At 42.0% G+C, this 27,047-nt stretch overlaps 3 protein-coding genes across 3 annotated transcripts; 2 read left to right on the top strand and 1 right to left on the bottom strand.

Moving 5' to 3' along the window:
* Positions 1-354: 354 nt before the first annotated feature.
* On the bottom strand, positions 355-14,494 carry cab39 (calcium binding protein 39). Its single transcript, XM_085379931.1, has 9 exons — positions 14,298-14,494; positions 11,448-11,603; positions 11,134-11,298; positions 8,692-8,810; positions 6,870-7,038; positions 5,665-5,724; positions 5,159-5,224; positions 4,604-4,747; positions 355-2,589 (listed from the first exon to the last, which is right to left on the bottom strand). The coding sequence occupies exons 2-9, from the start codon at positions 11,559-11,561 to the stop codon at positions 2,401-2,403; spliced, it is 1,026 nt and encodes a 341-aa protein (XP_085236057.1). The 5' UTR covers positions 11,562-11,603; positions 14,298-14,494; the 3' UTR covers positions 355-2,400.
* Positions 14,495-17,604: 3,110 nt separating this feature from the next.
* her8.2 (hairy-related 8.2) lies at positions 17,605-19,391 on the top strand. Its single transcript, XM_085379972.1, has 4 exons — positions 17,605-17,888; positions 18,004-18,099; positions 18,179-18,257; positions 18,679-19,391. The coding sequence occupies exons 1-4, from the start codon at positions 17,826-17,828 to the stop codon at positions 19,011-19,013; spliced, it is 573 nt and encodes a 190-aa protein (XP_085236098.1). The 5' UTR covers positions 17,605-17,825; the 3' UTR covers positions 19,014-19,391.
* A 4,031-nt stretch (positions 19,392-23,422) lies between these two features.
* On the top strand, positions 23,423-26,315 carry her13 (hairy-related 13). The gene is made up of 4 exons (XM_085380741.1): positions 23,423-23,776; positions 24,047-24,133; positions 24,244-24,325; positions 24,914-26,315. Exons 1-4 carry the CDS (start codon positions 23,687-23,689, stop codon positions 25,381-25,383), a joined length of 729 nt encoding a protein of 242 aa, XP_085236867.1. The 5' UTR covers positions 23,423-23,686; the 3' UTR covers positions 25,384-26,315.
* Positions 26,316-27,047: the final 732 nt, after the last annotated feature.

Raw genomic sequence — 27,047 nt, 5'->3', positions numbered from 1 at the left:
ACAGCTCCTTAGGAATCACCTTGGTGTTTCAGAAATACTATTTTGTGTCTGTCGCCATTTTATCTTTGGCAGTTTCCATAGGTTCAACTAAAGAATGGTAACAAAGTTCCTAAAGATTCAATTACAAATTTTGCTTTTTGTAAGTTGTCTGTTCTGCATAGACTGAGCGATTCCCATCTTTATGTTAGAAGGATTCATCAGTCAGTGTTAATGGTCAGGTACAAGGACTGGACTGAAAATGAGTGGAGAAATTAGAAAAGGCTATTTACAAGACACTTGACTTTGTAATGCTTTTACCAAGTACCCACATGAACCTTAGAATCACAGAGCACACATACAATCAACAGCCGAGACTTTGATAGTCAGAAGGAAAGCAACAACAGGCTTTGTTTTATTCCAAATATTTTTTTTGTTTGTTTTGTTTTTATTCCTTTATTTCGATTGTAGGGCCCAAGCCTTTGACACTTCTGAAAGCACCCACACGCTCGTTGCTGAAACTGGAGTCAAAGCCAGCGTACAGCCATGTAGCCAAGAGTTCAACTGGACATTTCAATGTTGTTAAATAGCTGGAAAAACCAATTCCAGTACAACATCTTTAGTACAGCATCATGCACAGCCAGTGGAGCAACATGCTTGTTCAATGCTCATGGAAGAACTATGGGCTTCTGGTTTCTGTCTAAATTGCTTGAATGTGTTGACCATAACACGTTGCCCGAGTTCAGTGTAAATGCAGAAAAATCTGTGGTTTCATCAGTTTTGCTCAGTACCATGAGGACAATCCAAGATGCCCAAAGTACTCTGCTACCCACAATGCTTTACGCTCACAATTGTACTGGAATTAAATCAACCCTCTGAAGAGACAGGCTCAAACACAAGGGAAAAAAAAGGGTGTAGGGGGTGGGGTAAGAATGTGGAAAGATGTGCTGAGTTTCCAAAGTCCTAATGAGGTCACCCCAGAAGTACACTCACTGTGGGGCTGCACAGCACTCCAGGGCCTCATGCCAAACAGTGAGAAAGAAAAAAAAAAACAAAAAAAACAAGTTAATGAAGAAACTGGGGAAATCTTCATCACCCTAACTCCAGTAAGTGATGGTGATCATCCAGTACTTCACAAAGTGCACAAACACACAGGCTTTAATGTTTCAGTAAATGCTCTGCGCCTACATCACCTCCCCCAATACATATTCAGCAGTCTGAGTCTGAAATACTCAAAAATGTAGATGGAGAATAAAAAGAAGATTAAGAGATCCAGAGCTAATACAATGACATTCCTCTGCTGGACAAATTGTTAATATCCTATAAGGTTAGCTAAACGTGAGCTGGCCCTTCAAAGTATGTACAAAGAAACCCACCAGCAATCAGCAGTAAAATGAAATGCAAAAACAATGTCACTTAACTTGTGTTGTTTTTTATGGTTTAGAAAGCAATTTGATTACAATTAACCGAAAACATTATGTTTAAGGTAATATATATAATATATATTCATGTGTCAAGGTTAAACAAAAATCTACAAAGCAAAAGAAAAGAAACAAAAAGGCATATGTACATGTTCATCCTGTCCCAGAAAACAATAAAAATGTCCATGTCTTGGGCTTCACCAGAATTATACCTTTCCTCCCTCCCTGCTTTGCGCCTGTGCTTCATGTGCCCTGTGGTGACGAAGCACACGGGAGGTAAACGGTGCGATGGCGTCTGAGAGTTCGCCCCTGTAAAACGAGCCGCTGTTGCTTTGTTGGATGAAGGCATACATGTTGCTGTGATGCACACAAATTTCAGTTTGTGGCACTGAACGTGGGTGCCGGGCTCGGCAGGCCATCACAGAGCCGACGCCGGGCACAGCAATGGATCTGTCACATTTCGAGGCATGCAACGACCACACACACACACACACACACACACACCAATGTTCAACTTGCTCGTACCATTTCCAAGACATACACACATTCTTGCAGCATGTGTGTATGCATGTTTTGTTTTTTTTGTAATACGCATGTTTGTGTAAACGGGTCCATTTTTGTTGCAGGAAGTCTGCCTTACTTTAAATGCACGGATATTTTCTGCCACTGTGTTTGATGGGCTGTGGGTTGTGTCAATATAATATACCGTAAATGTCTCGATGTGCAAGAAAGCAGCAGCAACTATTATTTTCTCTTTTGAGGGAAAAAGACTGAAAGGAACAAAAAGAAAAAAGTTCCGGGGTGCAGAGGAGCTGGCAACTTCCTGACGAGTTGATACGAGTAGATTTGTTCTTCTTCTTTTCTTTTTTTAATTTGTTTCTTACATTTTGTTCAGAAACCAGAATAGCAGCTGCTGATGGGGTCCATTAAGCAAATGTTGCCTGGATGATGTCCAGACATGGTCCTGGTGGCACCCCCCCTAAACTTCTGCACGCTCTTCGCCTCAGGCCTCCTGAGGTGCAGGCTTCTTAAGATCCCTGATCTGTTTGACCAGGTAAGTCTTTTCATCGTTGAACTGTTCGTCTTCTGTCCTGTCGTTTTGGAACTTGCTCAGAAACTCGATGAGTTTGGTCTGGTTCTTCAGCAGGATGTCGAGGATGGGCTGTGTCTTGTTCGGGTTGGCCACAAACACCTGTGGAGAGAGACAGAAAGAGGGAATTTTTCATGATTTTGTTTTCTACAGAATCTGTATCTGTGGTGCTAGCAGGACCACATGTGCTCACAAGAAGAGGCTCACCAACACTTCACCAAATAACTCACTAAATAGTAACAATATATATTGCACTATTGATTATATTAGTAACCGAGTACTCTGTTATTCCATCGATTAATGAAAAATCTGATGAGAAATACTTTTGTCCTATTAATGAGCAATAATAAATATTTCAAAGAGAAAAGAGGATCTTTCAGAATAAAAAGCTCAGATTTGCCAAAAAACAAACAAAAACAACAACTAAACCCTTTGACTGTATGTAGAGGTCATATTAAAAATTTATTCTTTAAAGAAAACATTTTCTTAAATGCAAAAACATAAATATCTCAAGTAGAGTCATATGTCAGAGTTGAATAAAATTCGATGCATATACAACAAGGTAGAACAGGTGTGTGTTCATGTGTTTTCATTGTAAGCCTTTAAAGAAGAAAGTGGTGGCTGCAAGAAATGCGAGCATACCAGCATTTTGAAGTGTGCTCTGTGCTTTGATGCCAAATTCTTATACTGCTGCTATGAAAACATAAATGATAATAATAACATTAATATCAACAACCCTATCCCGGACAGGGTGAACTGTTCCCTCAATGGTCTTCTCATAGGGGTCTTCTGAATTGCTCTTTGTCTGGTCCCTCACCCAGAACCAATTTTCCATGGGAGACCCTACCAGGGGCCAAAAACAAACAAAAGGGAAAAAAAACCCTAAAAACAACATCGCCCCTGGGATCCCTGGGACACACAAACCCTTCAACCACGATAAGGTAGAGGGAATCTAAGTCTCTCCCTTAGACATAGGATGAGAAGCTCAGCCATCCGGGAGGGGCTCAGAGTAGAGCCACTGCTCCTTCACATCGAAAGGAGCCTTTTGAGGTGGTTTGGGCATCTGACAAGGATGCCCCCTGGGCGCCTCCTGGGCAAGGTTTTCCCGGCATGTCCCACCGGGAGGAGGCCCCGGGACAGACCCAGGACATACTGTAGAGATCATATCTCTAGCCTGGCCTGGGAACGCCTTGGTGTTCCAACGGACAAGCTGGAGGAGGTGGCTGGGGAGAGGGAGGTCAGGGCTGGGCTGCTGCCCCACGATCGATGTATGTATGGATGATAATAATACCAATGTGTCCAACCTAACAACCCTCAGGTCAGTGGCTCAGAGTTTTACTGGCCCATATACATTTTTATTTTTTTTATTTTTTTTTAAAGCTATTTTTTCTTATTTTTAAATATTAATGTAATTTAGTGAACACTATAATTTATGTTTTATTTTCAATCTGAAAAATGTTTGAAATAAATATGATCTAGTGCATCCCATGTCCGCCATGAGACTCACCCCGTTTGCTGCATGTACGTTAAACTGTGCCTGTGTCGTCATCACTGCTGCTGTTGTGTTGTCAGTGTTTGTTTAAAACTCTGTGGGCTTAATGTTGTCAGATTTCTTTATTCACACGTTGCTCCTAAATACGTTTGTACTGCAGGTCTGTTTTTAGTCACAAATGTAGTTGAAATGCTCATGTTTACATTGTTTAACACATCGATGCGCTGCACAGCTGTGCGTTAAATGAAGCACTGAAGCAAAACATTTGTGTCAGGAATTTTTTATAATTGAATTACTCCATGAACTGGTGCAGCTCTGTCTTGAACTGCAGGCAGTGACAGTAGTCTGTGCTCTGCATTGCAGGCTCAGTGAATTCAGCGTATTGGCACATGAATCAGTTCTCTACCTGCTGCTTCTTCCACTAAGCAAAAGAAAGCAGAACAGAACTAGAAATGATCCACATGAAAAGTAGAAGAAATTAGAAGAAAGTCTGCCTGATGTCTTGAATAATTTACACAACACTATTAAATCAGGAAGTGCATTAAGCACCTTAATATTTTCTTTACCCCCCTCAAGCCTTGCCTCTTCTGTAGAAAGGACTAGCATACAGTGCTTTGATTCTACCTTAAAAACGTGGAAAGCCTCGAACTGGATGTTGCGGCTCTTGTCCCGTAGCAGGTTCATCATGAGTTTGAGATTCTCTGGCTTGCTGATGTATTTTGTCATAATGGTGAAGTTGTGCCGGTCGAGGAGCAACTCCCCCAACAACTAGAGAGAGAAAAGAAATAAAAATGTATTCCATCAGTGTATTTCTTCTACTATATTTAAATAAGTAGTCACGCTTTACTCGTTTGTATATAAATCATTAGTGATCATGAATAAGGCAATAAAAATGTGTTTGAGAATCACCAGTGGTCAAACATCTGGATTACAGATTTAGTCATCAAGTACTCAGTCTTCAGACTGAAATCGAATTAAACACTCCAAATATGAGGCCAGTGAAGGAGCCATTAAAGCTCTTTAAATAACCACATAAGTTTGTGGTCTAACCACTAGATGGCAGTCATGTTAAGAGTGATTCAGAGAAACCCAACACTAGAAACCATTTTTAAATAGCTCTCTGAATAGAGTTGCACCACTACTTGAAACCTCTTTACTGGCACAATCCTGGGCTCTTACCTTGAGGGACTGCCTTTTAGTCACGTAGTTTTCTGAGTGGAGCAGCTTCTCATATTCACTAAAGAACTAGAGCAGCAGAGAAAGAGGCAGTGAGGCAGACAAAATACAAGTGGTCAGCGAGAGAGGCAGTCATCTAAATGCTTCAAGCGGTGTTTTCACAATTACATCTGTATCTTGTATCAAAACACTGTGACAGGAAAATGAGAGCTTTTCCTCTCACGGACTGACAGCTATGTTGTGCTCCCAGCCTGCAAATTATCGCCCAAATGGCTGGTTTGATGTTGTTAGAAAAAGAGATTGCCAGCATCTTAAACCGCCTGACTAACAGAGACAGACCTAATTCACACGTAATTGGTCAAAAGAAACTGTTTTTGTTTTTTAATCTAAAGCTTATAGTTGTCTCAAACACTATCCTTGGCAGGGGTGAGGCTATATGGTTTATTTAAGAGTACATTTTTTACATATTTTGATCTAATCTAGATATTTTTAGTTAAATGTGAACTTACTCTGTCATAATGTTGTTCCAGAAACTCTGCGCTGAGTAGCTTGTGTCTTGTAAGGAGGTCCTGGAAACAGACAAAGCCAACTATCAGCGACACATTCAGACCTGACAGTTATGACTGGGTCCCATCTGTCTCCTATTTGTACAGCGCAGATACAAACCACAACCCAAAGAAATCCATTTACGTTTTGTCACTAAATGAACCACTCTGAAGCTAAAAATTAGCGAGAAAAGACATGTCAGCTCACTGTCTGATGACTGAAACTGTTCCAAGACAGCAGACAAATGCTTTATTACAATGGTTTATCAAAGTTATCTCTTGCTGGATGGAATGAACACGTTTACTGTCAAGACTAACATGCCAGTAAATGTATTCAATAAGTAAAGGTGTGAAAGTCTTTTTGAATAGCACAAGATTTAAAATAGTCAAAGAACTCCACAGTAACTACACAGCTTGTTTGGTTTCTATCAAAGCTAACAAAGGGCCGTGCACTTAAAACACTTGACTACTTGGATTTATCAGGTTTTTCCTTTCTTTTCTTTTTTTTTTTTAAATATGTGTCTAGAAGAAAACCCCTCTCACTCACAGCAGTAATCATCCTGCTTCAGTTCACATCGCTGTCTTGTACTTAGTGACTTTGTTGCCCGATTTAGCCATTTTCAGATACCCTTTAGTGGAGAATCCCCCCCCCCCCCCCCCCCCCCCCAAAAAAAGAATAAAATAAAATAAATCTCTCAGCATGACAGAGAACAGCTGTGTGTCATGCCAGGGGAATAAAGTAATAAACTTTCTGTTGCTTCTTACACTCTCTTTGAGTGATTATTTTACATGTACTACAACTTGGCCCTCGATTTGCATGCTCAAAGCTGGCACTGGCCTGTCGTCCCCATCCTGAAAAAATACCATCTTAAACATGAGCTGCTCCAATGGGAGACTGAAGTAGCAAACTACAAGTAAGGGCTTACATAATAATATAAACAGCTATTTAAACTGTCATAAACATAAAAGCATGACCAGGTTTTCCCTTTTGAATCTAAGAGGCAGATCATGAGAGCTGAAGTGTTGAGATCTGGTTTTTAATTCAAGGCATTTGGTGACTGTGCTTTGTCAAGTCTGTTTTCTTTAAGCTGTTTAGGCAGTTACAGCTATGAGGAACCATAGATGTTTTAGAGCATTACTTCAATAGATTAACAACTTTGCTGACTTACTTTGAAAGTGGCAAATGCGTCTGAGGCGATGTCGAATGTGGACATCTCCACGTATCTGAAGAAGTCGTAGAATTGTTCTGACCACAGTGTGATTTTGGCCAGTGGCTCATGTCTGATGCACTCCCTCAGCATGATACCGCAGTTCAGTGCAATCTCTGGAGACTCATACCTGCATATAACATCAACATATGGAAAATGATTTCTCATTTTGTATTTCACATGCACGCAAACACAAGCGGTAGGAGGATGGATGGTTTCCTGAAAAACTGAAAACAAGAACACAGTGAGCTGCAAAATGTTTGGCATAATAATGGTGTACAGAACAAGAGCAGGCCGATATGACTACAAATATTTATCACGATATACATTGAAAATTTGCGATAACGATATAACTGACGATATAATTGACACTAGACAAGATACTTTACAACTCCACAACTTTATTAGTGCAAAAAAACTTTGTTGTGTAGCTGACGGACGAAAAGCTAAACCAGTTCCACATCACTGAAGTTGCAGCATTTTTACAAATCAATTCTGGTTCATCCGTTTCATTCAACAATCCGCTTTCGCCCTTCTCATTCTCCGTCGCTGGCATGCTTTTTCCGCCATGTGCATATGAAAACAAAGGCACTGCGCATGCGCGTTTTACCCATATTCTATGGCAATATTTCATTTTCTTATCGTTGCCCAACATTATACCGGTATTACCGTGAACGGTATGATATGGCCCCGCCAGTTTCACATAAAACAGACTTCCAGTGTTTAAACTGAGTGCAGCTAGCCAAAGATCCTTCAGTTTTCAGGAAAGACAAAGCAGGGATAGTGACTGAGCTGGGTGAAAGCTTATGATGTTTACACTACTGATAATGAGGATCAATTCCACTGTGCGACACACAACAAGGGAAATCCTCATTAGTCCTATCACAATGGGAGTATGCGCACAAGATGTATGTTCTTTAAGAGCACCACTTTACTGCAGACATTTAAATAGTTTCCCTTGGGATTAATTGAACAAACACAAAGAACAGAAAGCTTCAGTCACGTCAAGCTGTGCAGTACAGTAGTGCATCTATTCACCGTGCCCCTGGCACAAAATGACTGATCCTCGTGTCGTGTGCTTGGTTTTCACAAAACAGGTTTAAGAAGAGATTTTTAAATCCTTTGGAGTCGCTAGGATTTCTGCACAGGTGACTCCAAATATTCTCATATCTTCATCCAAGTCAGAAAGACAGAAACAATCTGACTAAACTGACAACATAAAACCAGTTGTGCTTCTCATGTGTTGTATAACCTCTCCACTTACCTTTTCAAACCTTCACTGAACTACTGAATCTGAGAAGCGCAGACTTCCAATTCTATCTAACTGAAACACCTGACATTTTGAGCACAGCGATTCACAAACTTATTCCAGCCTGGACTTGCATGTAGCTTGTTGTACTCTAAAAAAACAAGAAAAGTGTAACTGTATATGTTACTAGTAGCTGCTCTATTACTGCAAAATTAGACAAGGTGAAGGGCAGACCAGGGGATATCTGTAAGCGTGGATGAGGTACACAGAAACGAGCCACCTTCCACAAGGTGTAGCACTCTAGGATGCCTTATACTGGTGTTTTTATAATCTGTAGTGAACTGGACTGCTTGTTCTATTTTTACTTTTCTTATATAGGCAGCAGCTCTCATTTCCCTTTATGCTAGGAAGAAGTTACTTGGTTCCTTGGTCTTTTCAATACCAAGTACTGTTAACAACAACAATTATAATGAAATAATCATGGGGGGGGGGGGGGGGGGGGGGGGCAGTATTACTCCGTGTATATGCTCTTACCCTTTAAGCAGCATGAAGAGAATATTCTGCTGGGTGCAAAGATACTCCACCGTGGGTGTCCGAGTACCAATCTGACGCCTCAGGATGTTGTTGAAAATCTGAGCCACATCTTTTTTACCCTGACAGAAAAATACCACATGAAGGCTTAGACAGAACAGAAATGCACACAATAGAGAATTTATACATGAAGTCATTTTACAACAAGCTCTCTGGGTGGAAAGCCAAGGGGCCGTTGTAAATGTAAGGTGTGGTGCTTTATTGCATAACAGCTAATGAACGGCTAGGAATCTGCTGCATTTTTAATTTTCTGCAGTGTGGCAATAAAACCTTGATGAAAGATTCGTTCTCTTGAGGTTTAAACATATTGACAGGAAACAGCACTAAACAGAGGAGCCAAAAAGAGAGACACTGTCGTATACTGGCAAAACTGAACATATAATAAAAGTGTGTAAAGTTATCAGAAATATCAAATTACTGTCACACTTTGATATTGGACTCTTGTGCTTTGCAACTGTTCACCAGGCTTTTCTTTTGAGCAAGGGGGCAGTATGAGCGAGGGTAAAAGAGGAAGGAGGATCACACAGTACAGTGAGTCACACTGTGATGGGGTGAGTCAGGGAAGCCTGCAGCAGTTACCACACACACCATGACATATTGCAGCGAGACATGAGTTTGCTCCCATATCAAAACAGGCAGGTTTGTCATTAATAGCAAGCTGTCAATCCACGTGCACTTTTTCGAAACATCCTGCTTTTTCCTTCTCATACATAGTTTAGTTCCTGCACCATTGTTTTAAAAACAAAATGCTTTAAAAAACCTTTAAAGAGAAAAACAACAGTACTTTTTTTTTTTTTTAAACCACAGTTAAAAGGGAGTACATTTCTGCAGATTTTGCACTGCTGGTCAAACAGAACAAGAGCTTTAAAAACATCACTTTGAAATGTGGTTTGAACCATTTAATGGTGCAGGGTCCTACCAGTCTGTTCCATATCAAGGAATCTAATATTTTTAGCTTTTATTTTTAAGTGATCAATTACATATTTACAAGATGCATACTTAAATAATTTTTTTTACCCAAGTTCAGGAACCTAATTTAATTTGCAGACCCTCTTTCGTCATTTTATCCATGCATCCATTCTCTCTATTCTTATCAGGGTCATCAGGGGGCTGGACCCTACCTCAGGTATTATAGGGAAAGAGGCGGATTAAACCCTAGACAGGTTATCCTTTGACACTAACACAGAGGGCATTTTATATTTAGTTATATCATTTGCTATACTGCATTTGATTTGTGCATTTGCTACTGTGAATTAGTGGGGAAAAAAACAAAAACAAATCATCAGTGAGTGTAAAGTTACTGCAGGTCCACTGCCAACACACAATGATGACCAACAGAACACTGACATGTTAAGCATCATTTATGATCTTGCACATGTGTCTGTCTGCGTACACTTTTGTGTTTGGATGGGAGGGGTTTTCACCCATGGCAGATGCACTCCTCCTAAATCCTGACTGCGTGTTGCTGGAAGCAGATGACACATACTTCTGCCAAATGCCAATTGGTTGCCAAGTAGACTGGAATAGGCATGGGAGCAACAGCAGAGTTAACCGGGAACTGCAGAACCGCAAAAAGAAATTCAAAGATAAAAAACAAAAAAAACAAATAGCATGAAAAGCACAGACAGTGCTGAAGTGACACTTTTCATAGTTCTTAACACTGTTTCACTTCAGCTCTTTGTTTATTGGAACTTCACTCTTCTGCACAGCTGGCAGACGGACAAAAGCATAAGCAAGAGTGGTCCACACAACGACTGTACAACAGAGCTCTCTGCAGGCAGATTGGACATCCCCAGAGTGCAAGCATACCACAAACGCAAGAATAATTTTTTATTTTCATTTACTGTTTCCATTTTGTGAATCAAAATAAGGCACATGTCACGACATAAAGTGATTCTTCAACTAATATTAATGTGAAGTGATTTTAAACAAATTAAAAACAACACCTGAAACAATTAGTGGATCAACAAAGTTCCTAAAATAAATAGCAAGAATGGGACAAACATTATGACTTAACACTGTTTTGCTTTCAGATCATCAATATCCATCCACTTATACTGACTGATTAATGTAGGCTTAATTCCTTGTGCTCTCTAGTTGGTTTTATTGTGCGTTCCCTTTATGTTTGCAGTGAGAAATAAAATGTATCCACACCTTTTCAAACTTTCTCACCACAATCTGAATCCTCTACATCATGTGTGCTAAGTGCTAGACCTTACATGTCACTGTAAAGCTGCTAATGGCTTCTAACTGCAGATATTTTATTAGGTTAGTGCCCCTGTAAGACGCATTCTTGCAATGCTTGCATACCTTGGATAAATTGAGACCACTGTTCAATATCTACCACTAGTTCCTGTTCTTTCAACTTCACATCAAAAGTCTCACCTCAAAGTCGATGAGCTGCAGGTCTGCTATCAGGGTGCTGAGTAATCCACTGTTGTAGAGTTCCTGGGCGAGCTGGGCCACTGCTTCTGTCTGGGGCTCTTTTTCATTAGTCCCATACAAGATCTCCTTCATGGCCACAAGACTCTTTGACACCTCCTCTGTAGCCTGAACACACAAATTAATCCAGGGCACAACATCAACATATCAGATTATCTCAAAGTTCAAACAAATTCCTTCAAACTCGTGTCACTAAGTACAGTGAACTCTCTTAGGTGACGGACACTGCACCTGACAGATGAAGAGATTCACCCTACCTTCTCTGCCTTTTTGTCTGAGATGTCGTGCTTCTCGAGCACCGTCATGCTGTCCTTAAGATTCTTGACGATGTCCGCCGGCGACTTGTGGGACTTGCCAAAGGGGAAAGGCATGGCGGAGAGTTACCACGAGTGACCAGGCAGCCGACTGTCCACCTGAGGAAAGAAATGTAAAACAAATCCACCTTTCAGATAAGACCAAGTACAATCACAGAAATGGTAAAACGAGCAGACACAAAACCCTGAACAGGAGAAGTTTGAAAGGTTAAATACCGCAGAAACAGGAAATGTATTGACTGCTGCTGCACTTACAGGTGTGCATGGTAGCAGTAAATGTATCCCTCTACTTGTTACTGTATTCAAGACAAGAAGAGATTTTTTTTTTTTTTATCTTATGAATTAGCGTTTTTGGCAAATGTTCATTGGATAAGCAGAAATGCTGCTCATGTCATTACTCTGGATTGAGCCTTTGATGAAGTTGTATTGTTATGCAACTTTGAGCTGAGAAGTAGAAGTTGGGTGGGGGCAGGCCAGTGGTGCACTCCATATATCCTGTAACAAACACTAACCTACGTAGTAAGTCCCAAAGAAACTCTCAATACTAATAAAAGTCAAGCTCATGTTAGTTATAGAAATAAATTTGTGGAAATATGTTTTTTTAATGATTTGCACATATCTAGATCTGACCTTTAAAGCTTCATTTAGCAGCTGTAAAAGCTTGTGAAGTTTTTTGGTCATTATTAGTAAATGATTAACTGTGAAATGAGCTTACTATGACACAGGGCCACATAAATGAAGACACCACCTCAGACCTTTGTATGCCCGACTCCTTCACTTCAATAGCATACCTAAACAGACACTACATTGCCAAATATACTTTATCAGTTCAAATTTAGGTTTGTAAACACACCCTTTGAGTCACAAATCTATAAAACTAAATCCTCAAACGATACCAAAAAACAAACACTAAAGACCCTAGAAAGGCCACGGGTGATGCAATCGACTGATGTCACCATCTCATATCTCACTGCTGCTCCTGTTTAACTGTGTGACTTAACAAGGACCCCTTTCTACAAAATTCTCCGACCCACCCAACAACCCTAAGTTCACAGGGCAGGGCAAAAGTCAAAGTTTCATGAACAGTCACGAAGAGGCAACACCAGGCCAGTAAACTGTAATCCCATTCTCATGATCAGGTTAGCTGGAGGAAAAATAGAAAGCGTGCTGCCCTTTTAGGACATATTTCCACTTGATGTTTGGTGAATTTAGTGACCTAAAGGTACAAATCTGGCACTGCCACAAACCTGTTTTCCAGCCAGGATCCTCTAAACTGTGCACACAAACCCTGGAGTTGTCACACACTTCCTCTTATATCTTGGCAGGGAGTCCACATTTAGAAAGCAATGCTGGAGCCAGGAATATAAAACCGAGCAGCAACCAAAGTGGGGTGGCAGGCTGCTGCTGTTGCCCACCATTCATATATGATGTGTCATGTGTGACAGAGCTGAAACAGGAGAGCCTTATGTTCCCAAGCGGATGGTTTTTGCTTGCTCACAGCTTCGTTAACGTACACAGGCTTCAGCTTCGCCAGGTGGCCACATGCGTCTTTCGCGCAGGCTAATGCTCGTTAATGTAGGCAGCAGAAGCGCCTCTCTGCTCCTGACCTGATACAGTACCAGTGACGCAAATAGGAGGAAAATACATATGGTGCGTTCAAAATCGGTAGATCACATCTAACCCACAATGACTCCGGTACTAATCAGGAGCCAGAGTAAAATTGTGCCAACCTGACGTCTGTACAACCTGTCCTAACACAGACAAAAAAAAAAAAAAGACAAAAAGAAAATCCAAACCCGCTCGACCTCTCTTTGGGTAAATTAGCCTAGAAATACTTGTCGTGGCAAGTGACAGTGAATCCTGTCCTATAAGTACCTACCAGAACTCAAACAATACAGTGCCATAGAACAGCTCAACGTTAACCTCACCATCTCTCTCAGTCCAGACAGCAGCGGGTGCCCTGCTACCATCTGAAGGTAAGCTAGCAACCGCTACTCGCTGCTAGCAAGTGCTAGTCAAGTCCCCTGATTTATTTAAAACATTTTCCAAGCGATATATAAAATATATATATATATTATACACATCAACACATCTATTTAATGAAAGTATTACCACTCGTACAACTTAAAAGCTAATTGCAAACCTACGGCCCAATAAGCTGTGCAACATAAACCTGACAGTGAGCACCGCCCATCTCTGTTATCCATGCCTGGTTTGTGATGGTGTGAAGTCTGCCAACTTTGCGCAATGTTAACAAAATGGATACTGAATAACATGGAGTCTAGCAAACAAAGGAGCGTTTACCGCAAAGCTGGAACAATATGCCACTTAGCTTTCTTTCATTTCTGCAGGACAGCGAACTTTATTTGTTTGCAAGGTAGCGTGGCCTATAGTTTTTCAATCACAGTCCACCAAACAACCGTGCTACTGTTGGCTGGCTTATGGAAGTGTGTATATGACTGTGTGTGTGCTGTCGACACACGGGAGGCCTCGGCAGGCCCACTGCTTACAAGCATTTTCCAGCTGCTAAACCTTCATTTACAGCTGCTAGGAGTTGTGGCAATATATTACCAACTCACTAGCTATCATAAGGTAAAAGTGGCTACGTTAATTAGCTAACTCGGCCTAACGTTAGCCAGGCCTGACTGAGGCTCCTCGCGTTAGTGCTTTGAAAACCATGCCTGGCTTTAGCAACTATCAGCAGCAGGCTAGGTTCAGCTAAACCGTTTCCACTTGCTCAGAAAGCTATGCCTGCAAACCACAATTCATAGGATAATATTCACAACACAATACCTTGCAAACGGCGTTTTCACTCGTTTCTCCCGGTTTGTCAAGACAGTAAAAGGCAATCCAGGTGCTCCTCGGACCAAAAACCGCTTTGTTTTCCTTGCTCGTGTCGCCTCCCCTTGTTTGTACTGTTGTTAATTGTGCAGCCCCTGTTTCCTCCTAGTGCTTTCTCTGAGCCCGACTGGTAATGTTAGCAGAGAGCGGCTGTCACTGCAGTGTCGTCTAGCGCCTCCGGTGGTCGCCTCGTGCAACAACAGTGGGGGTTACACTGCAGGGACATGCGAGATCACCGCATGAGGGCGCGCTTGCTCCATAGACAGATCATGGGACCTATAAGATGAATTAGGTAGAACCCCAAGCGACAATCTGCCTGCAAATAAATGTACGTATGAGGTGTCTTAAAAGCTTAAAAGCACTTCCTTTAGCAACAACAACCTTTCACTTACACTGAACCATATGATCCCACTTCTACAGTTTCCCTGCAACCGTCCAGTGTGCAATATGAATACTAGCATCGGTCACAATCTGTACATGCACTAAACTTCAATAGAAATGTGTCTTCTTGCCTATAAATATCTTCATGTCCTCTGATCAGTAATAAAACGTTCAAGATATTTTACTTTATTACAAACTTTAGGATTATTGACTTAAAATCAGGAAATTTGAAATATTTGTCTTCCTTTTATAACTATTTCAGTGTACAGAGAGCATATGTGGAACGAAATCTTAGCACCCCATTTAAGGTTAGAAACCAAGGCCTTTTAGGATGCAGTTAGCATAAATCTGGAGTACACTGTATCAAATGTCACCTGAAGGAAATATTGTACTTACAGGTTATGATTTGAACTCAAAGCATTATTATTTCATCCAGTTTTGACAAATGAAATGATGTACATTAACACATTTGAAATAAGTCTACATTTTGCTTGAAATAACTCAGCCTTTTCCTTGAATTGTCTACATTTTGCTTGAAATAAAACTGAACTTTGTTTGAAATGGGGTTTTTTTTTAAGTTGTGTGGTATGCTCTCTCTATTAGCACAAACTCTTCCTTAACTCTAAACAAAACAAATATTGGATGCATTGCATCCTTCCAAATTTCTAAATTAATTAGTTGTACTTCAAGTTGTTTTCTAAGTGATGATGCAGTGTATTGCCAACAGCCAGAGTATTTTAAAGCCTCTTGTATAGGAAAAATGTTTTGTTAATGCACAATACATAAAACCATTAACTCCTTAGATATTAAGTTAAGAATGTGCAGGCAGTGGCTTGGGAAACAGACAGCTGTGATTCACTTTAATAACCAAAGCCTCAGGTGAGAGCTAACAGAAGCAGGAAGAGGCTTTAATTTTATAGCTGTCTGTTTAGCTGCATGAAGTGGAGTTTAGCAGCTGTTAGCTCCAAACTCTGTTTTTCATCTAAAGGTGTAGTAAGGGTTCACCTAGAGCTGAAAGTTACATGTTGGGGGATAAGACAGAAGGAGAAGGCTGGTTTCTAAACAAGAGAAGCCTCAGGTGGAGGATAGTGGTGGGATATGGCTGACTATCAAAAAGTAATTGCAGCAAATATGGCCCCCTCATAAAGCATTATCTGCTTTTGCTGGCAAACCTCTAACGAAAAATGAAACCTTGTTTCATCATTTCATCAAATGTTCATCATAATCATCAGATTTGATCTTAACCCATAAACAGTTAACTGAGTAAAGTCAATTGCAACGTAAAATTCAAAGCAACTACATCACCCAGATGGTTTGAGATACCCACTCCCCAAAGCGAACACTGATGGGATTGGCAGTCCTGCATGTCAAGCCCTTGCATACAGGTAACATACCTGGTGTATTTGTGCAGTCTGTTATACTGTAACAATTCAGATCCTCTGTGTTATTGATTCCATTAGAATTCAGAATTCAGTAGTACTGACATTACACTCGCTGACCATGCTGGTGCAGGGTCAGATTTCAGAACTGCTTTAAATCTGCAGAGTTTCCATTCCACTACAACCCAGAGGTGCACTAGTGGATTGAGATCTCAGAGATTCAGAGATTCACTTTCACATAATTTTTTAAACAACTGGTTATTGGAGTTAATGTTGCCTTGGTACTACTCAAAGCTATCTGGCCATTTTCCTCTGACCTCTGGCATCAAAAAATAATTTTCTCAGAGAGAACTGCAACTCACTGAAAGTTTTCTTTTTTCAGAAAACTTTTTTCCCTTTTTCTCTGCAAACTGTAGAGATGGATGTACGAGGAAATCCTAGTAGATCAGCAGTTTCTAAGATACTCTGACTTGTCTCTCTCTGTAGCTCATGAGCTGTTTCGGGGCCTATTTTGTCTTTGTTTTTGCCACTGTCTGCCACTGAACACTGGAAAAAGATGGATCAGTAAAATCAAAACTCTATTACAAACACTTTTGTTATAGTAGTGCGACAACAGCCCCACAGTGGCTTCAAAAACCCACTCCCTTTAAAAATACAGACGCCTACTTAACGCTTCTCTGAGGGATTGATGTATTTGGATTGGTTGCTATGTGTTACACCTGGCCTCGTCACCGGCTATCTACTGGTCACTTGCCAAAGGCCGAGCCTCCTCCTCGTCCTCCTCTGGTCGGGCCCTGTGTGAAGGTTATTACTCACTTCATGCTGATTAAGTTTGGGTGAATAGCGCTCTTTGTCCGACCTCGATTCCCACGACCCGGCATTCGCCTGGCAGTCGCGTGGCTCTGAAACAAGGGCTCCCACTTTAGGGGACCCAAAAGGTAGGAGGACGGGGAGGGAGGGGGTATCTGGTCAATCTGACATCTGCTCGTAAACAGTTAACAGCAGATGTCTCACATTTTAAAAACACCGAATGTGATCAAAGCAGGCTAAATACACAGCGTGTCCCCCCCCCCCCCCCTCTTCTGCGCTTCCACGAAGGTACAACCTCTCCCAGTGCAACCAGCTTCTGTTAAAGTAATTCAGGGGTTTTAAAGGATATGATTATGAACTATAACAGGTGACAGAAATATATTCTCAGGTGATTTGTCAGCCTTTTTGTGTCGTCCCGTGAGCTCTGAGGAAATAGGTTTGGTCTTTTTTTGCAGGTGTAATGTTGCCCTTGAATAGAATAGACGTGGGGGTCCCGGGAGTAAAGCACGGTAATTGCACACTCTTGTTCATGCCTGGGAGAAGAGGAAACTGCAGTTTTTGGTGTTGTTGTCGGGTGAAGAGGGGGGAAGGGGGGTGTAGCGCAATGGTTTCAGGCTGGACATCTGTCGCTTGTGAGCTTTTTTTTTTTTTTTTCTAGGCCGGGTCTCTCAGTTATTCAATGGAGCCAGTGACCTGTCAGTCTTGACTGATGGGACCCCGTGTGTGGGAAAATCCCGCAGCCAAAGAGTTGGCGCATTCACATGCTAATTGCGCCCTATAAATAAGAGGGTCGCGCCGCGCCGAGGACCCTAGAGACGAACTGAGATTCAGAGGAGAAGGGACAAAAAAGCGCGCACACAAACACACACATATACACATACACACACCATCACACACCACAGGTTAAAACATGACTGCTTCATCCATGGCGCACAACCTGGGGAAACATCCTAGCGCAAAGGAGGAAAGAAAGGTACTGGACATACTGAAGCCGGGTTTCTTTTTGACCAATTTTTTAAATGAATCCAGCATAGTGCCTCTCCATCTTGTTTTTGCTGCTCTTACCTGATTTGGTTACTTTTTTACAGCTCAGAAAGCCGCTCATTGAGAGAAAGCGGCGGGAGAGGATAAACAACTGTTTGGATCAGCTCAAAGAAACCGTGATCGGAGCGTTCAGGCTGGACGTGAGTATTGTCCTTACGTGTCTCCTCTGAGCAAACAGCGAGGGCTCAATAATAACTGAGGTTTCTCCTCTCTCGACAGCAATCCAAACTGGAGAAAGCGGATATTTTGGAGATGACGGTGAAACATCTGCAGAACATCCAGAACAACAAAGTTAACGGTAAGGAGCCGGGCACTTGATTGATTACGATATTACGAGCTTTGTTACTGCTGTTATTCATCGTAATAAAATAGATTTATATCTCCGTTTTTTTAAATTTGGTTAGGCGTAATAAACCGATAACGCGTGAGAATGAAAATCCACTGACCCATTTGGCATTAGGCAGCAGGGGGCAGCATCAGCACATATCATGGCATATGTTGGAGGTCTGACAATGTTTTCACTGGGTGGTGGTTAGAGCAACGTGGTATGTGGAGCTGCTGGATGGGCGAAAGTGGAAAAATTAGAAAATGATGGCTGTCTGAGGTGCTGAGCCATGGATGGAAATGTCATTGCAGCCAACCGGTTATACTGGTTGTGCTGTTTCCTGTTACCACCGGGGTTCGCTGTGACACATGTATCTTTTTCTCTCTTCATTCAGACCCCACGTTAGGCCTTGAGGCCCAGCAGAGATACAGCACGGGCTACATCCAGTGCATGCACGAGGTTCACAACATGCTCCTGACCTGTGACTGGATGGACAAAACTCTGGGCTCCCGTCTTCTCAACCACCTCCTCAAGTCTCTGCCTAGGTCCACCGATGAGCACCCCCTCACCCTGCCCACACCCAGACTCGATGCTGCTCTTCCAGCCACCCAAGTCGTCCCAGGGTCCCCCCTCAGAGTAGAGCAGTTCCAGAGAGAGGCTGGACCTCAGGAAAGGCCAGCACTCCACAGTTCCCACCTGGGGACACTTGAGATGTGGAGGCCCTGGTGAACTGCTGGATTGATGATCTTGGTTGTCCATTCCGTTAGACCATCCTTTGTTATGTATCTTATAGATATGCTGCTCAGAAGACAAACATGTGGGGCGGTTTTTGTTCCAGTGATTATTATTGTAGGTGTGCTATAATGATTCTATACAGACCTTTTCTCAGTACTTCCCTTCAGAAGTTGACCTCTTGTAGCCTGCATTATAGAAGGCTCTTATTAATCTTTCGTGTATTTATTGTATTAACAGCTTTATTTATTGTTATTATAAGGCATGACTTTGCTTCTTAGACCACCTGCTTGGCCTTTGCATAGATTCCTCCTTTGCTGTACTATTAACCTAAACATTATTAATAATAAAACTTATTTTGCACTCACTCAGATTGTATGATCTTTGCAGGTGCTCTTTTCTGTTGGATCTTGACAGGAGTACTTTAAGGTCTAAGAGGCCTACAAGTGTTTATTGTAATATGATGTTACAGTAATATGGATTAAGATTTTTAGGGATTATACAGCATTCGACTGTGACAGGTTCCAGCCCTCTTGTGGCCCTGGATGCGATAAACTAGGAAAATGGATTCATGGATGGACTATTGTCATGTAATGGACATGAAACAAGTCAAATAAGTGCTAAACTCAACTGCCTAATCGAAACGTGTCAAAGTCAGAAAGAAAACACTTAAGTACTACATAGACTCATATCCTTATGCTCAGTTGTAGTTTAGCTGATTAAGCAGAACAGAGAAGCAGCTAATATTTGGACTTTTCATAAAGGGGTGAGAACAGATGTCAAAATTTCATTTCCACTACCCCAGTAAGCTAATATGTCTAACATGAACACCCTGGGACCAACAAATCTACAAACCGGATATCATAAAATCTGGCATGCTGCATAAAATGTAAATAAAAATAGAATGCAGTGATCTGCCCCCTAATCTTATTCACAATAGAGCTTAGAAAATATATCAAATGCTTAAACAGAGAAATTTTATCGACAAATATTAACTTGTTTTGAACTTTATGACAGTCATCTTTAAAAAAAGGGTAAAGTAAAAGAGAAAAGTAAGTGGCACTAACACTAAAGAGCTGGAAAAACATGTGAAATCATTAGGTTAGCGGGCCAGTAACATGACTGGGTAGAAAAAGAGCATCTTTGAGAGGCAGAGTTCCACCAATCTGTAAAAACTGCCTCTGCATATCGGGGAACATTTTCAGAGTTCTTGAATATAAAATTGCAATCATTTCAAATATGTAATGATCTACATCTACATCATGTCATGAAGAGAATGTGTAGAAATGTGCGCATTAGACAAGGCCCAAAATCAATACTGGATCTTCAGGCCCTCATAAAGCATAGCATTAAATCATGGAAATAAGTGCAAGGGCCTTAGAAAACTTCCAGGAATTACTATCTATGAGTAAAATTCACAGTGCCATCCACAAATTCAGGTTAAAGCTCTATGGTGCAAAAGAGAAGCCATTCCTGATCATGATCAGAAAACTCTGCCATCTTCTCTGAGCCAAGGTTTATCTAAAATCCACCGAGGTAAAGTAGAAAACTGTTCTGTGATCAAACAAATAAAAATCTCAAATTCTTGTGTCATCTGGACTAAAGAGGAGACGGACCATCCAGCTTGTTGTCAGTTTTCAGTTCAAAATCTCTGATGGTATGGAAGTGCATTAGGTGGATGACAAACTTGCACATCTCAAGTTATATACAGATTTTAGAGCAACACATGCTCTCATCCAGATACCCTCTTTTTCCTGATAGGCTGTTCATTTTTCAGCAAGAGAACGCTAAACCGCAACTGCACTTATTACAACAGCAAGTCAAGGGGATGAGCAGACATTTGAAGCATGATAAAAGGGAAAAAATGATGACAAATAAGACCCTGGACTGCAGTTAGAATCGGACAAGAATGAAATATTTCTCTCCCAAAAGTCCCACAGCTGCCTTTCCTCAGTTCCCAGATGCTTACAGACTGTTGTTAAAAGCAGAGGGATGCTACACAGTAGTAAACATGATTCCGTCCCAACATTTCTACATAATGTTGCATCAAATTGAAAACAAGCTTTTCTTTTTTTTTTCTCTTAAAATTGTACATTTTCTCAGTTTAAATATTGGATATGATTTTTAGATTCTTTTGTGAATCAAATGTGAGTTTATGAGATTCGCAAATCATTGCATGCTGTTTTTAGTTACATTTTATACAGCATGCCAATAGACAACATGAGCTAACATGAGCTAAAACAACTTTGTGAGTAATATATATTAGAGCTGAGCTTCTTTTGCTCAACCCTAATATATATATTTGCACTGACTATAACTACAGTCAGTGCACCCAAATCATAACACAACAGTTTCCTGTCTCACCTCTAATTGTGCAAAGCAGATTCCAGTATGCAACTCAAATTCTGCTGAGGTATCCCCCCCCACCCCCTCATATAAGACATTTCTAATAGGTCATGGCAATAAAAGAAGTGTGAAAAGAGAGTCATTTTTAATGTTTCTTTATTAGAACTGCTTCCAATGAAACCTCTTTGCAGAAGGTCTGTGGATTATTCTGAGATGGAGGAAGCTGCTCGACATATTTGTTCCATTTGACTTTATCCGGATACACCTGAACTCTGTATGTTTGTGGAAAACAACTCAGTCATAACGATTGTTTCTTTATGATTTGATGATTTGGGAGGATATGACATATAGATAAGTACCCACCAACACTTATCACTTGTGTGCAGGTTTGTCTGGCTAGCACGATTTGTAATTATAAATGATGCCAGCATTGTATAGTGCGTATGTGAGATGAGAGGACAAGCTTATTTATGCTTCACGCTATGTCGCCAAGCTTGATTAGCTTCGTTCCGAGTTCGCTACATTACAATAAGGGAAGCAGATAAATACAGTGAGGATCTAAACGAGTTGTGTGTGTGTGTGTGTGTGTGTGGGGGGGGGGGGGGGGGGGGGTTACATAGCCATCTGGAAGCAAAACAAACGTGTCAGAGATGGCTCATACATTCACGTTTTAATAAAGATGCAATTCATTATAAGCTTCTGAGAAGTGCAAACGTGCGAGTGTCCCATTCCCCAGCTATTATAGTCCCTGTGATTGGCCACCACATGGAGCCAGGCGGCTGGTCTGAAGAGAGAGGGAGAGAGGGAGACAGAAAGGGGGACGCCTGGTCCCTCGGCGGAGCTCGCCAACAAAAGCGAGCCGAGACAGCTGCTCTCTCCACAGTCCACACCATTAAAGCTCTCTGGAACAAGAGATCTGGGGGTGGCGAGGTGCCAAAAAAACCCCCTTCACTTCAAAGGTCTGAAGGGCTTCATTCATTCGGGGCACGGGGCTTCAGTCTTAGCGGAAATGCTGCTGCGCAATTATGGAAACAGCGCGTAAAACACGAACTTAGCACGCAGCCCTGCATTTACCTGGAAGCTTTCACAGATGCACGCTGACCCAGCCACTCTGCTCTGCTGTGAGGGTGATCTGAATAAAAATGACGTAAACAAAACATGTAATAACCAGGCCAGAGGATTCTCTCAATGCGCCATATGCACGCTCACCAGCAAAGCACCCCAACGAATTCCAGGCGAATTAAATCATCAAAATTGGTATTATGAGAACAGCATTTGACTTATTCACAGTTGTGCAAATGTGTATATTGCAGTGTGTTTGAACACACATAAAAAAGAGAGAAAAAAAAAGTCGTCCACGTTGCACAGCAGCCAATGTGAGAATGCAGTTGCGCACAAATCAGAAGTCACAACAACAACGGGGAGAACAAACGAGGCGCAGGCCAACACCTGTCGCTTTCTTTGGAGAAGGGCCCTTAATTCCCCGAACTGATTTAGTTTTGGCCGAGGGGCCGCCAGCAGCAGCAGCTGCCAACTGAAGGCATCGCGTTACATCCGCCAAACAGACGGGTAAATCTGCTGAGGCTCGGACACAGAAGCCAGCAAAGAGGAAAAGAGGTCGGGCAGAAAAGAGACGGGGGCAGGGTTTAAATGCCTCGATGTGGTGTAGGTGCAGCGTCGTGCTGCAATCATTTTGGTTGGGCTGGTTTGAATAAGTAACTGACTGGTTTATATTTGACAGCCTGAAGAATTTCATTTTTGTCTTGAGTTAAACATATATTTGAGGCTTCTTCTAACATATGAACAGTCAAACAAAAACGAAAATAAAAACAAACAGCACTATTCTAACACTGTACTCTGTGTCTCTGTGCTGATTCGTTTTGTGCAGATGAATTATAAGTGCGAGCAGTTCACTGAAACTAACTGAAAGGGGGACAAAAAACGAACGTTCGTTCCCCTAACCCAAAAAATTGTCTGATTAAAGCCAGTCCAGCTCCTCGGGGCGCAGACCTGGGCTGACCGCAGACAAAGGGGGAGAGCGCTCATTGGCTCCGACCGTGTGCGCTCTGTTGTTCCCCAGCGAGAGCAGCACAGCCCCTATTCACATGTTAATAAGCCCCTATAAATACTAACAACAGCCACTCAGCGCCAGCAGCACGTCTGACTAGGATTACACAATAAACAGAGGGCGCCTCGCCTCGCCTACGAGTTTGTCGATTTTTTTTCTGCCTCTAACCGGTTCCGTTTGCCAGCTGCCCCTCGAGGACCACTCAGGAGGTACGAGCAGCGGTGGGAGAAGCCACAGTAACGGCGATCCAACCAACATGGCCCCCTCGGCTCGGCCAAACGGCCTCGGACTTGATGTGAAAGATGAAGATGAGTCCTACTGCGGGATACAGAAAGCGGATAGAAAGGTGGGGGACCGGTGGAGGCACTGTCCAGAGACACTTGGCAGTGACGCACTTGTCACTCCGCTTTAACGCTGCGTGTGCACAGTTATGAGGCAGGGATGGTTAGTTTGAGAGGAACCCCTCAATGATTCAAAGTTAGTTACATGCTTTAGTGAGAGAAGAATTACGCTGGGTTGCCTTTGCGCACCAACCGCGGACAGGTGGACGCTTATGACTTTGAATGGTGCTTCTTTCCTCATGTCACTGAAGTGTTTTCTTTCTGTGCTCCCGCAGACTAGGAAACCTCTGGTGGAGAAGAAGAGGCGAGCTCGCATCAACGAGAGTTTGCAGGAGCTGCGGACTTTGCTGGCAGACACAGACGTGAGTACGGAGCGCACACAGCTCCTGCACTGGAGTTTCACTTTTGCTCTGCGCCACAATGAAGGCGTAAACTGTGGCCTTGGTGGTGCTCATCTGGTTTCTTTCCTCAGTTTCATTCCAAGATGGAGAACGCAGAGGTGCTGGAGCTGACCGTGAAAAAGGTGGAGGACATACTGAAGAACCGGAAACAAGGTGTGCCCAAATTTATCCAGCCCGTGTAACTATAAAAGAGTAAAGATCTGTTTTGTTGAGCGCTCAGAGTGCCAAATAATAAAACGCTTGAGTATTGCATTATCGATAGAATTACTCTCATTATTATTGCAAGACAGGGGTACATTTTCACCCTGCTCTAATAAAAGAGCATGTGAAGAGTCAGGAAATGCTTGATTTAAAAATATAAACAGTGATGAGCAAACAAGAGCTCAGTGGGGTCTTTTAAATTACAATTTCCGTGTGTTTTATACCATTAACTCTCATCTAAATATCTTATACAGTATTTTACAAGAAAAAAACACTTTTTCCGCAGAATGGTCACCATCGGAGGTTTGTATCAACATGCTTATATGTAGAGCTAGAGCAATTTGCAATTATCTTATAAGAGGAAGTGATATTTTATCACATAAAAGGCTGAAAAGTAACATTTTTAGCTGTTAAGTAATTGTAGTGTAGTGAAGGAGAAACATTTAGCTGTCACGTGTCTGCAGTCAATAAAGTAGGAGTTCTTCAGTCTTGTATTATCAATGCTTTGGATGCTGAGCAGTCGTGTCTCTCCTCTCACAGAGGCAGAGACATTAAACCGAGAAGCCAACGAGCGGTTTGCAGCTGGTTACATCCAGTGCATGCACGAGGTCCACATGTTTGTGTCCAGCTGTCCTGGGATAGATGCGACGGTGGCGGCTGAGCTCCTCAACCATCTCCTGGAGTGCATGCCCCTGAATGAGGACCACCTGCAGGACATGCTGACGGATCTAATCACGGACACTTCTGAGGGCAGCAGCAGCAGCACTTGGCATGGAGGCAGCGAGGTACTCTGCGCTTCTCTCACTTCTCCTGGTGAACGGAGTTTCTCCTGCGGGTCATCTTCTGCCCTCTCCCCAGCCCCTTCCTCCATGTCCAGTGAAGACTTGTGCTCTGACCTGGATGAGACTGACAGTGATCACAACCAGAGCTCTACAGAGGGCATGGAGAACAGGGAGCCTCCCAGTATGCCCACCATGACCTACCCCTGGTCTATGTGGAGACCTTGGTAGAGTAGTGGTGGGAGTTTGGATGGAATACAGTTGGGATGTGTTGAAAGGGGGATTATAGGCTTTCATTTTTATGGTGTGACACAGCACGTCCCACTGAAAGAGAAAATTCCACCCTACAATACAAGAGGATTTTGTGGCTGTACCAGTTTTGGCCTCCTATAAGACCGGTTAAGAAGGCTGACTACATGCATGGATTTTTTTTTCTTAGGCCTCCTGAACTCATGGCACTGATGTCCAATAATTAAAGTCTGTTCTCTTGAGACCAATTTAGGCACCAACAAAAGCCTCAGCTGATCACTCTGCAGTGATTCTGAATACCGGCGTGCAGATGGATTTTCTTCACAGTCACTACTGAATACAAGTTTACAGAGATTTCCCCCAATTCTGGGAAATGTTTGGAATCAGAAAATGTAAGAGAACATTTCATCAGAAGTCCTTCCTGGAGTACTTTGGACATTTATATATATTTCAAATTAAAAGTGGATTCTCCTTTATGCCATCAGAGGGATCTGCTACACTCTGCTACGCTTTCAGCTGGAGGCTCAGAAAAATAGCCCTCCTGTTCTTTTCAGTAGTAACACCCTGGCTTTGAGTCCTCTTGTGACTTGTCTTTACACCTGGAGAAACAAAAAGCAATCCCTCTCAACACCCAACAAAGCACAGAAAAGGCAACAGTGCAGGACTCTCCCTCTTGTTTGGTCTATACTTCAGTGTAAATAGGATTTGTACAAGGAGAAAAGCTCTTTCTAGAAACTGAGAAGTCGGGCGATGCCCCAATTAATATAAATATTTCTATTGCATTTCAGAGGTTCCTTTAGTTTATCGGACCAGTAGTTCCTTTAAGAATGACCATTTTATGTTGTAAAGCTGTTTAGAAATGTCTTGCGAATAAAATGTCTGAATTTTTCTAAATAAAATAACGTAACTGAAAACTTCTTTGTCTGACGTGACTCCAGCTTTGGAATAGAAGAGAGAAACTGGGTCAACGTGTTTGTGTCTGAAAATACTGATAAAGCAAACCGTTTCTGAAAACAACAGCAACCCAAACACTTGAATAAGTAGCCCAGTGCATTCAAAAGGAAAAGTATGTCCTTCACTTAAACTTTCATTGATTCATACAGTGCGTGCATGCGCGCGCGTAAAGCAGTCGCACCTCTCCGAAAGTGTCTTCGCTCTCACCTCTGTCACAATGACCGTGTTAACAAATGCGTGTTAGATCCTGTCTGGACCAGTCACCCAGACGCACCGTCGGAGGTCCTCACAAAGGGGCAACTCCCCTCATCCCTCCTATAATCGCATGCAGTAAGAGTCGGGTGTTGTGCCAGAAAGTGATTTCCGGTATTTGCCAAAAAAAAAAAAAAAAAGATTTCCCCCATTTAAACAGCTATAAATGACTTGCTGGCGCATAATCTGTCAAACATATCTGTCATCACACCAACAACAAGTCATTCTGAGCCACAATCAGCTGAAATCCATTTTTGGCAAAGTGATGTTTATATATCCTTTATTTATACTGCTAAAAAGTCTCGTTGACATTAAAATGCCTTTTTTTAACGAGTGATCTGGCCGAAAGGGCAGCGGAAATTATAAACAAATATAACACAAGACTTCTATAAAGATATTTTCGACTGGAATGATTATAGTGTAGGTATACTTACGCAGAG

Source organism: Rhamphochromis longiceps, linkage group LG14 (genome assembly GCF_057381845.1).
Source record: "Rhamphochromis longiceps isolate RC_006_pf linkage group LG14, R_longiceps_female_GT1.1, whole genome shotgun sequence".
NCBI classification, from domain to species: Eukaryota; Metazoa; Chordata; class Actinopteri; order Cichliformes; family Cichlidae; genus Rhamphochromis; species Rhamphochromis longiceps.
This window is presented reverse-complemented; position numbering and strand designations above follow the sequence as displayed.

Coding starts and splice junctions, on each gene's coding strand:
- cab39 (XM_085379931.1), bottom strand. CDS start 11,561: ATGCCTTTCCCCTTTGGCAAGTCCCACAAGTCGCCGGCGGACATCGTC. Junction 5,225..5,664: donor TGGAACAACATTATGACAGA/GTAAGTTCACAT, acceptor CTGCTGCTCTAG/TTCTTTAGTGAATATGAGAA. Junction 4,748..5,158: donor CTAAAAGGCAGTCCCTCAAG/GTAAGAGCCCAG, acceptor TTCTCTCTCTAG/TTGTTGGGGGAGTTGCTCCT.
- her8.2 (XM_085379972.1), top strand. CDS start 17,826: ATGACTGCTTCATCCATGGCGCACAACCTGGGGAAACATCCTAGCGCA. Junction 17,889..18,003: donor GCGCAAAGGAGGAAAGAAAG/GTACTGGACATA, acceptor ACTTTTTTACAG/CTCAGAAAGCCGCTCATTGA. Junction 18,258..18,678: donor CCAGAACAACAAAGTTAACG/GTAAGGAGCCGG, acceptor CTCTTCATTCAG/ACCCCACGTTAGGCCTTGAG.
- her13 (XM_085380741.1), top strand. CDS start 23,687: ATGGCCCCCTCGGCTCGGCCAAACGGCCTCGGACTTGATGTGAAAGAT. Junction 24,134..24,243: donor CTTTGCTGGCAGACACAGAC/GTGAGTACGGAG, acceptor TTCTTTCCTCAG/TTTCATTCCAAGATGGAGAA. Junction 24,326..24,913: donor ACTGAAGAACCGGAAACAAG/GTGTGCCCAAAT, acceptor CTCCTCTCACAG/AGGCAGAGACATTAAACCGA.